The following is an 11,358-nucleotide window of genomic DNA, read 5'->3' as shown; positions in this document are numbered from 1 at the left end:
GAACACATAGACACAGGGAGGGGTACAACACACACCAAGGCCTATTGTGGGGTGGGGGGTAAAAGGGAGGGACAGCATTAGAACAAATACCTAATGCATGTGGGGCTTAAAACCTAGATGATGGGTCAATAGGTGCAGCAAACCACCGTGGCACGTGTATACCTTGGTAACAAACCTGCACATTCTGCACATTGTATTCTGAAACTTAAAGTACCAAAAAAACAAAGAAAGAAAGAAAGAAAGAAGAATTAAAAAAAAGAATGTGGCAACTAAGAGGACAGAGAAAAGGAACCTTCCTGGCTTCAGGGCAAAGGCTGAACCCTATGGCATCATCATAACCACTCAGTTCCCTGTCCTAAGTGTCTTGCAAACAGTATTTTCACTTCACGTTGCCATTAACCTCGTGATGTGGATACTAATCCCATTTTACAAGAGGTAACTGAGGTTCACAGAAACCAAGTAACTTGCTCAGAAACATCTGATGAGTAAGGGGTGGGGCTGACTCCCCAGTCTCCGGTTCCTACCCATGTGGTCAGAGTGCCTCCTCCAGTCACGCTGCCCTGTCTGCAGTTGAAAGAACTCCTCATTCTTGCCATTCTCAGTTGTCTTGTCTTTTCCCTTCTCTTTGTTCCCTCCTTTGTAAGTGTGGTAATTGCAGAAATCTCATGGAGCATGAAAAACTAGTCTACTACCCGACTCATAGTAGCACTCAATAAACACTTGTTGGATGGATGGACGGATGGACAATTTTACAAAGATAGGTGATAAGGTGCTTATCCAGGAACTCATGAGTTTTCTGTTCCCCAACACACCCTCCCTCATTGCCAGATGTATAGTAGGTTAGACCAGAATGATCCCACATCCCAGTGTGCACAGAACTAGCCTCTACTCCTGCTGTCCCAGCAGCACTTTTCACTCTCTAAAGTGTCCCAGACTAGGGGAAGTGTCTGGAACTAAACAGAAGATTCAGGAACCTAAAAGGGCAAGCCTGGGTGAAGTTGCTGTAAAGACACACTCCACCCACCACCCTCCTCCCCCTGGCTGCAGCAAGAAAAGCACTGGAGAGGCCCAGGCAGCTGACACTCAGATGCCATCTAAGTAGGGCCCTGGAAGGCAGGCCCAGCCCCAGCTCTCCAGAAGGGATCCAGTCCCAGCTCTCCACCACCTCCTGGAAAGGGACCCAGCCCCAGCTTTTCACCACCTCCTGGAAGGGACCCATCTCCAGCTCTCCACCACCTCCTGGAAGGGACCCATCTCCAGCTCTCCACCACCTCCTGGAAGCAGGGATGAGCACTGGGCCCCACCCAGGCTGTTAACATGGAGCCATAGCTATGGAGCTAGGAGGTTCACTCTCCCATCCAGTATCTCCCAGGTGCTCTAAATGGGGCATGGAAGTGAACCTAGGGAGCCAAGTGTGTAAGATGCGGGGACAGAGAGACCACTGTGGACCCTGTGACCAGAGGTGAGAGTGGGCATGGGGCTGATCACCAGAGACCAGGCTGGATGAATCAGACCTTCACAGAAGGCAAGAGGTGCCAATGAGGGGCAGCAATTAGCACATCCCCTCCCTGTGGGTGCAATAAGCCCTCCAGAAGCTTCAACACGTCCTTCTTACCCATTCACTCATCCTGGAAGAAAGGGCAGAGGGTTACATCCTGACAACAAGCTGAAGCCTAAGACAACAGAAGCCACTGTGAACAACTGGAAGACTACATTCAGCTTTCTGCATCAGACAGAATGGGGCTCATGCCACATCATGAGGCCATCAAGCAGCACACGGAGAGGCCCACCTGGTAAGGAACGAAGGCTTCCTGCCAACAGCCAGTGAGTGAGCCACCTCAGCAGCAGAATCCCGGCCCCAGTCAAGCCTTCAGATGACTGTAGCCCCAGATGACATCTGAAGACCCCTAACCAGAACCACCTAGCTAAGCCATTTTCAATTTCCTGCCCTCAGAAACTGTAAGATGATAACTGTTTATTGTTTTATGCCAATTTAAGTTAGGGGCAAAACAAATGTGTTTTGCAGTAATAGATAATATTTCTGTTATACACACACACAAAAAGGTAAAATTAATTTCCAGAAATAGAAAAACAGAATTAGTGTTGGGCAGGCCGAGGAGGGTGGATCACGACGTCAGGAGATTGAGACCATCCTGGCTAATATGGTAAAATCCCATCTGTACTAAAAATACAAAAAATTAGCCGGGCGTGGTGGTGGGTGTCTGTAGTCCACTCAGGAGGCTGAGGCAGGAGAATGGCATGAATCCGGGAGGCAGAGCTTGCAGTGAGTGGAGATTGCGCCACTCACTCCGGCCTGGGTGACAGAGTGAGACTCCGTCTCAGAAAAAATAAAATAAAATAAATAAAAGAAAAAAGAAAAAAAAGAAAAATATAATTAGTGGCTCATAGGATATGATAATTTCAAATGTTTTTGACATACATTGCCAAGCTGCTTTCTAGAAAGATTATACCAATTTATACTCTAACCAGCATATATGGGACTGCCTATTTTCAGGATACCAGGCAACACCTGGTGTTATCTTTTCAGTTTTTTAATAGAACACTGGAATGGAAGGGAGAAGATGGCTTCACATATGTACAAAAAGCCAGTTGCTGCAGTTAGGTCTAGAAACTTGAGACGAGACACTCTTGGAGATGAATGCTCACGAAATTGGGAGGAAGTCTCTCTCCTCTTCCAACCTGCAAGTCTTGCTCTCTGGACAACACCTGCTAGAACAGGAACTGTTTGAAGGAACAGGAACTATTTAGAGCAACCACAGGGAATGCTGGCATCCAGCTGAACACAGCCTGAGCTCCTTGTCCTCGCTCTCCAGGGCCCCCTCAATCCACCAGAGTTGTTTTGTAAAAATCTGCAAGTTGCCATGAAGGCCTCCCGGCCTCAGGGCATAACTCCTCAGACACTGGTTCTATTAAACACACCCCGAGGTGAGACGCAACAGTCCTGCGGGAGGGGGTAGTGGAAACCCTGTGCAGAGTGCTGTTGACGTAGCAAGTCTGGGCTGCACAAAATCTGCCATCTGAATCCAGTCACGGGATGATTTCCAAACCATCTCCCAAAGTTGCTATGCACAGGTAACTGCTTCTTAGTAAATGCCAAAGAAAGGCATGTTTTCTCATAAAATTGGAACACCGGGTCTCTTGTTGGTGATGGGTGTTTCTAGTTTGATTACATATCGGAAGCATTTCCTAGCAGGGGCCTCGGACAGCGTCTCCAATGCTGAGAACTTGAAAGTGCTGCTTCTCTCCTCTTCACCTCCCACCTTCCCAGTTATCTAGATGTCAAATGAAGCTCTGCAGAGAAAACATAAGCCCCACAAGGGCATGAATGTGAAAGTGTGTGTGTGTGTTTGTTGGTGGCAGGTAGTGGGGGCTGAGACAACAGAGGAGAGGGGATGGGAGTGAGTATACCTCATCAAAGTAACTGACTTGGCAAATACACTTATGAAATCTTTCTTGCATGTTAAAGAAGTCACCCTCATCCTTTGTTGTTTCTTGTCTCCATTCCCCTTCCTCTCTGAAAAACAAAACACACAGAAAAATATAAAGGCGAATAAAACACACGCGTTGAAATGATCGAATGTTATCCTTTTGTCAAATTGGCTTCATATTTCTATCATGAAGTAAATCCTACAAATGACAGATAGTTACTTTGCTCGCCCTGATCCTGTTCACTTCTCTGCCTCCCCTCAGGTAAGGACCATCATGAAGTTCATGTTTTAATTTCTAATTCTTTTAGCACACAAACACATTCAAAAACAATGTCTGTTGTTCTATGTGAGTTGACATGCATTAGTACTTATTCAGCTTGCTTTATTCACTCAGCCAGGGCCACAGGTTGGTTGCCCAGGCTGTGCACTGCACAGTTCCTGAGGGTTGCATTCATACAGGCCACTACGATGGCTCTCTCGGGGGTGTGCAGGATGGCAGCCTGCACTCCAAATTCTGTTTGTGAGATCCACGTTGATGCCTGATAGTGAGTTCATTTTCATTACCTGGTAGCTTTCATCATGTGGCTGGGCCGCATTTCATTTTTCGTTTCCTTAGTGGAAGGCAACATTTTGCTATTGCAAACAGTGTTTCAGGGAACATCCTTATGCATGTCTGCATATGTACAGGTGCGCACATTTCCCTGGGGAATCATCATTCTCTGAGTTAACTGTGATTTTTAAAACATGATTCTACTGAACATTGTAATAAGAAAAAGACAAACTTGATAAAACTTAAAATATTTATTAGTATGAATCAGTGTGTGTTAAACCAAAAATAACAGATACAATTGGGCATTGTTGATGGAAATGCTTTACTACAGAACAGAATACATGGCGGAAAGGTCCTAGCTGACTGCAGCGGTGTCTTGTCTGTGCAAGAGCTGGGTCCGGCCCAGACAGAAGCTCTTTACAAAAACACGAGAAAAGGGAGCAGTTTGCACAACAGGGCAGCGCCATCGGATTATGGGGTCTGGTTTCGAAATGATGTTAAAACGGTAAGCTAGATACCCAATCGATCTGAATACAGCTCAGAGACCTTTAATTTCTAAGCTAGCTCACCATTCAACTTGCCATGAGCATTGCAGAACAGTGAGAACCGAAGCCCACACAAAAAAGCTCAGTTTCAGCCATCACATGTCAAGGTCCTTGATTGTAGAGGAAATATTTCAGTCATCCAAACCTTTCTCAGAAAATGAACTCAGTTTCCACTGGGGCACAGCCCTTATTGTTAGCTAAAAGTTAGTTTCGGGCCTTCAACCTTTTGGTCTGCAAGGTAACGTCATATTCAACAGCCTAATGTGTCATTTTTAACCATAAAATGGCAAGTCAATTATGTGGCGACGTATAATGCTTGCACAACTCCACTGCCATTCTCGGAGATTTCCACTGGGAAGTCATCCCTCTGAGAAGCCATGGCTACCTTATATTAACACATGGCTAGGGGCCAAACTCAGCCAGTGAAATGCATTATATGTCGCGGTAACACATATACAATCATATTTACACAGATACACACTCATGCCACGCATGAAAGAAAAAAAAAAGGGAGAAAGAACAAATTTTGGAAAACGATGCCAAGGATGCTACATCACATGAAACTACATGACATTTTTTTGGCAACAGTAATTTCCAGGCCTTTACATAATATTATGTGGTTATGATTCAATTATTAGACAGCCAGGAAGTAATCCCGAGCCAAAACAAAGGAAGGCTGTAAAGCCTCATTGTAGACAAGGCCTCAGCATCCACAGAGAAGATACGATGTTTATGTGAATCCCAGTGTGCCCAAGTGTGATCTCCTCTCTTCACCGGCTGCTCTGAGTGCTGATGAGAATATATACATTGTGCTCTGACTGGCTTGAATAGCTAAGGCAATACAGAAAGGCAACAGAGTGGTTTCACACCCTCATGTGCTTTTGAAATAAAACCATGGGCTCATTAGTGGGTAGCTCACTACGTGTGGCTAAGACTAGACATTTTGTGCAAAACACAACCACTGCAAACCCAGCCCAAAGATGCAAAACTCTCAGGTAGGATACTTACCCCTCAGCTGAAAACCTGAACAGCTGTCAAGAGATAAACTCAGGTTCTCAGGGAAAACTGGATGAGGAAAGGTTACAAAATAAGCCTGCATGTCAGCTGGAAAGAGGTCACTTCAATTTTCAACTCTTTTTTTTTTTTTTTTTTTTACCTTTGACAAGGGTATGATCATTTCTTGGCCTGCAAGCACAATCATGCCAATCATTAATGTGGACAAGGTGGAAAAAACCCTAAAAATCCCTGCAAAAGGTCTTGCCAAGACATCCAAATGCCACTTGCTAACAGTTTTTGAGGTACCTATTTGGGAGAGCCAAATGGAACTCTTGAAGCAAAATAAATGTTTTCCAGCCTTCACATCCTAACACTGTCAATGAACTCTCTTAAGTTGAGTGACGTGGAGGCGTGCTGAGTAACTGAAGTGCCAGGTCTTTAATCCAAGCAGCTCACGATCTTTCCTGACTTTCACAATATAGATTGTCAATAAAGGTTAGCTGTCCCTTGAATGCTCATGGCAAAGAAGGTACCAGCTGGCCCTGGTTAGCACACAGCATGATTAACCATTTCTGAGCACCAATCCTAATGTCCTTTAAGAATCACCCCCTAATATAAGCCCTGGCAGGAAATCAACTGCTTCTTGATCTCAACTTTTTATGAACGTTAGAATGGTAATAGAACTTGAATTTTCAGTAGGAATCAGTTATCTTCCTTTCCACACTTTTTTGTCCTTTACTTCCTTTGGATTCAAACATCTTTAATTAATTGAGCAGACAGGGAATCTGAAAAGGAAGGTTTTCATCGAAGCCCAGTCTCAGTTCCTTGGCATTCCAGGGTCGGACCTCTGGTTAGCCCTAAAACCCTTCTCCTCAAGCTAGAAACATAAAAATATTTTTTCTGACTTTGTAGTTTTTTGGGGGTCTAGAATTTTAAAGTGCTGATACTTCCTCTGGCCGGTTTTCCTGTAACCTATTATTAATTGCTATTATTAGAAGTTTGCCCAATGATTTAGATTCAAACATTAAATTTAATTCCAGTTAATTCTCTTCCCCTAGATATGACATCAAGAGATATTCTCTTAGTAAAGTAATACTATGTGCATTAAATTCTCTAAGAGAGGAGGAATGTATTCCTGCGGAGGAGATGCATGTCGGGTGGTCTCTTGAACAACGTGTATATCCTGCATCTCTCACCACTTACATGGTAATTACTTAAATCACTCTTTCAAACTAGGCCACCCGATCCCAAAATTATATGCAATAATTTAGTTTGATTTGGTTTGTTTGGGTATATATGACCATAACTTAGAAAAATGTTCACCAATTCAAAGTGGTGTAGACAACAGTTTCTAATACACTTTTCCTGGCTTCTGTAATAGCTCAGGTCTCAGTCTGAGTGGCGCTCCACTGACACTTCTCTGATTTCCTTCTGAAAAGTAATAAATAAAGGCTTGCTTCCAAAGCTAGCTAAAAACTAACCTCCTGAATTGAATTTGCCTTTCAGTGAAGGTTGGTTAGGTAACAAAGGCAATGACATTGAAGTAGTTACTGGAATTTGGATAGGCAGCACAGGAAATCTGAGTGGAACACCACTTTAGAATCCCACACACATAAGAAGGCAGTAAGACTTTTGTACATCCAAGAATTTTTAAAGGTTTTTTCTTTTTCTTTCTTTCTTTTTTTTTTTTTTTAGCAAAAATGCAACTACTTCCCTTCTGTGTGCATTTCATACATTAAAGGCCATTTTGTGGTGGTGTGGTGGGTTTTCCCATGGTTTTCTAAAATCATTTTCAGGAACATTTCCTGCCCCGCACCCTGCAGGTCTTCCAGGATGCAAAGCCAGTGTGCTCACTCTTCTCAAAGTGAGGTGCCAGGCCACCGAGCATAGCGTCCTCCAGCAGCGCACAGGATGTGGGCTCTGGCTTCTTCAAGTACCACATACCACGGACCACGGCCCTTGGGTCAACAGCACCGGCGGCTGGCTTGACTGGTTGGCTTCACAAGTTTGATCCCATTGTTTCCATTTTCATGGGGGTCCAAGGGTGGGATCTGGCGGCCTAGAACAAAAAGGAGGCCAAGGGTGAGTTCCCTTTCCCATAGCCAACACTGCACACACAGATTTTCACTCTGCTTCAACACTCCTGCTTAATGTTTGGGCTGTGCAGAAAATAGAGGTGCTCCCGGAAGGGCTCCTTTCTCCTTCCTTCCTTTCCTCCCTCCCTTCCTTCTTCCTCCTATCCTTTCCTCCCTAGTTCTGCTGCATGAAGCCCAATTCATGGGCTTAGGAAGTTCAGGTGAGGAACAGTCCAGCAGTTTCTCGATGGTGTGGATCTCCTGGACTAGGAAGATCCACTCCTGGGGACAGTTCCCACCCAGCCTCGGCTCATCAGCGCACTCTTCCCTCCCTGCCTTCCCACAGACCCGTCCTGATTTAATGAGCAGCTTTCATGGTACCGTGACTTCAACAGTAACAGTGAGTACTCATCTATCTTTTCTGCTTCTCAAAATAGAAATGGATTTGAATTGTAATCTTCCTAGCAATGTCATTTACTAACACTCAGCTCATCAGCCCTCGTCCTGCCAAGGCATTTAGATCATTAACTGGAAAGCTCTACAGAGACACTTTTCATAGGAAACAGTATTTTAATGTCATCCACAAAGTAATCTTATTTTTACTTAACTTAATTTTAAAAATTATCAGAGAGTCTCTATAAATAAACACAAAATAAAAATTAATCAGGCAATAGAAGGGGCCAGGGAGATGATAGCTAAAGGGTATGGGTTTCTTTATGAGGTGATTATTCTAAAATTGACTGTGCTGATGGCTGCATGGATCTGTGAATATACCAAACACCACCGAATTGTACACTTGAAATGGGTGAAATGTATGGTATGTGAATTTTATCTCAATAAAATTGTTCTCTGAAAAAAGGCAATGCAATCTGGAAATAACCTTAGCGGCTCCCAGTTTTCAAAGATTTTCACAAACACCATCCTCACCTCGCCCTGTGAATTTGACGCAATGGTCGTTATTATCACCATTTCACTGTGACTCAAGAACTTGAGCGCTTTGCTGAAAGTTCCATCAATAATAGGCAGTAGTAGAGCTGGTGCTTTGATTATAATCTACACCTTGATTTCCTCATGGGTCCCAAGGCCTGTGCTCTTCCCATTAAACCACATTAGCTCTCTCTGCTACTTTTCTATCCCCCTTGAAAAAGGCATGAAACACTAGCTCTAAACTGAGGTTTCTGTTTTATTCTTGAGACAGGGCCTCACTCTGTTACCCAGGCTGAAGTGCAGTGGCTTGATCATGGCTTACTGCAACCTCGAATTCCTGGGCTAAAGGGATCCTCCCACCTCAACCTTCTGAGTAGCTGGGACTATAGGTGTGCGCCATCACATGCCCCGATAATTTTTTTTTTTTTTTTGGTAGAGATAGGGTCTTGCTATGTTGCCCAGGCTGGTCTCAAACTTCTGGCCTTGAGTGATCCTCTCACCTTGGTCTCCTAAAGTGCTGAGATTACAGGTATGAGCCACCAGGCCTAGCCTAAAATGAATATATATATGTGTGTGTGTGTGTGTGTGTGTGTGTGTGTATGTGTGTATATATATAGAGGCTAGTGTACTTGCTTGCTAAGGAACCAGTAATTAGAAGTGAAAGGGAAATTGGTTCTAAAGACGAGGTCTTTTTTTTTTTTTTGGTTGTGCTATTGATTTATTTTTCCCCACCACATCTTAAAAAAATCACACATGGGCATTTGCTTAGAGAACAGTACAGTCTAAGAAAACCAGTAAGAGGAGAATCTGCACACGCACTGAAAGCACGGAATACGGACCATGTGTTGAGCCCTGACAAAGTCTTAATGCAAGTGGATGTTACCCAATTACCATAGAGAGAGTCAAAAACACCCCAGGAGAGGTGCATTTCCACAAGGGACACAAAGAGTTGATTTCAAAGGTAATAATACACTGCGTAGATCAGATGGTATGGACAGTCACCAACGCTTAATTAAGCATAAAGATGAAGGTCACCAGCATTTAACTCCAAACTCAAAAGTAATAGTAGAGATCTTCATTTGACGATGAAGCAAATGAAAAGCCTGCTACAATTCCTGCAGCTGTGGCTTTTGCCGTTTTGCGTAGCCAACAGAGAGCTACGCGGCTTTTGCAGGCCATCCCCAAAACACTTCAGTCCTAACCCAGGAGCAAAGGAGACCTAAGTATGAGTTTCCTTTTCTGGACAAGCTATTCTTTAAAATTTATCACAATTAAAAGGGAGTAAACAAAATGCCTCTTCTACTTGGTCAACCTTAAGTGATAAATAGAGAAGGAAGTCTCCAATGACTACCAGTACTCTTTAAAGATCTAGCCAAGTCAGATCTTGCCAATAAAGAGTTACTTACTCCTGAAGAGAAAGGGGTGACAGTGTCGAGTGACATCATTATTGAAGTTAGTAATATTTCAGGGGCCTCCTGAGTGTGTTACACACCGAGGAGGACTTTTGCTTTTGCACCTGAAATATTTTTGGACAGTACTATAATTCTCGTGGGTATAGCTGTTGCCCTAGTTAGCCAAGAGCCAAGAGCTGTTTACTTATCAGTAAAAGGAGTTGACATTTCAGCATTTTTTACAGTATCAAAATCAACATCCTATGCTAACATCAACTTTGTGGTGTCCTTACGCTAACTCTAATGTTAGCACAACAGATTAGCTTTTTAGCCCTCCACGACTTTACTTCCCTCATGTCTTGTTTCCGTAAGTTTTTTGCTTTGGAAAGTATATAAATTAAAGAAAAAATTTATATGTAAGGCAGTTATTAAAATGACAAAAGTATAGTGAAAATCTAGAAACAAAGAGCGTACAGATAGCAAAGTAGAATGCCAGGACGGTCTGTCCACACCTTTCCTCGCTTTCTGCCACCTCCTTCCTCTTTGCTGCCTCTCATTTCTCTCCCCAGTCAGCAATGAGCACTGATGCCTAGAATCCAAAATTGAGGAAGGCCTGGCTGTGTCTCAAGGAGACTCCCCTCCTGCATGTTTTGAACTCTTAGCGGTACTCCTGAATCAGCTGTTGAACCTGGCTTCTTAGGAGTGCCAGGCTCCTTTATCTTCGGAATATTCAAAATTTCACTTATTAGAGTAAAACATTTCTCAGACTTCATTTTTCTCCTTTGGTAGAAAGAGTCTTGAGAAGTGAGAGAGTCAGCATTCCAGTTCACTGAACTCGGACTAGTTATTTAAAACCTCCGAGCCTTCCTCACTTACAGAGCGAATGTGGGAAAGGAACACACACGGCCGTCACTAAAAGCGGAGGAAGCAATGAAGATGGAGGGAGTCCCCAGCAGTCGAGGGCTTCTGGGCACGGCTCATGGGTTTTGCATGGCGGGGAGAAATGCTGTGTGATTCATGGTCACCGTCGATTCTCAGGGTTCAGTCAGTGGACCCAGACCCACGCTGCTCATCTACAAAACTCCCAGCCTGCGATGAGTCACACACATGCCAACCTCAAACACAGGGAGAAGGAAATGCTTCCACGCAGAGACAGAGGGAAGCCAGATCCTAACAATGAGGCCGGCACCTTTAAAAGGAGAAGGGAGCCTGCACCAGGAAACCAGAACGTGAAACCAGCACGCAAACCCCGAACGCAAATCCCGATCTTAGGGCCTAAGGTATTCAGAACTTACCGGAAGGTTCAAGGCACTTACACAAAGACATGGTTTTGGAAAATGGCCACGGCATTCTGTACCAAGGTCATCACCTTGGAACACTGTTGAATCAGTATTATTTACACGGGCATACAGCAGGACAAAAATA

General features: G+C 44.0%; 1 protein-coding gene and 1 long non-coding RNA gene across 3 annotated transcripts in view; both read right to left on the bottom strand.

The window, feature by feature from the left end:
- Positions 1–2,536: 2,536 nt before the first annotated feature.
- Positions 2,537–3,565, bottom strand: LOC141409063 (uncharacterized). Its single transcript, XR_012427348.1, has 2 exons — positions 3,430–3,565; positions 2,537–3,312 (listed from the first exon to the last, which is right to left on the bottom strand). It is a non-coding gene; the product is annotated as an uncharacterized lncRNA (long non-coding RNA).
- A 666-nt stretch (positions 3,566–4,231) lies between these two features.
- Positions 4,232–11,358, bottom strand: part of RAB31 (RAB31, member RAS oncogene family) — a 151,515-nt gene continuing 144,388 nt past the window's right edge. For both annotated transcript variants that reach the window (XM_005587186.5, XM_074022931.1), the window contains one exon: positions 4,232–7,599. In XM_005587186.5, coding sequence (XP_005587243.1) covers positions 7,505–7,599 — 95 coding nt within the window. In that variant the 3' untranslated portion in view covers positions 4,232–7,504. The remainder of the gene's footprint in view (positions 7,600–11,358) is intronic.

Source organism: Macaca fascicularis, chromosome 18 (genome assembly GCF_037993035.2).
Source record: "Macaca fascicularis isolate 582-1 chromosome 18, T2T-MFA8v1.1".
Lineage (NCBI taxonomy): Eukaryota > Metazoa > Chordata > Mammalia > Primates > Cercopithecidae > Macaca > Macaca fascicularis.
Note: the sequence above shows the minus strand (reverse complement) of the source record. Positions and strands in the feature narration are given on the sequence as shown.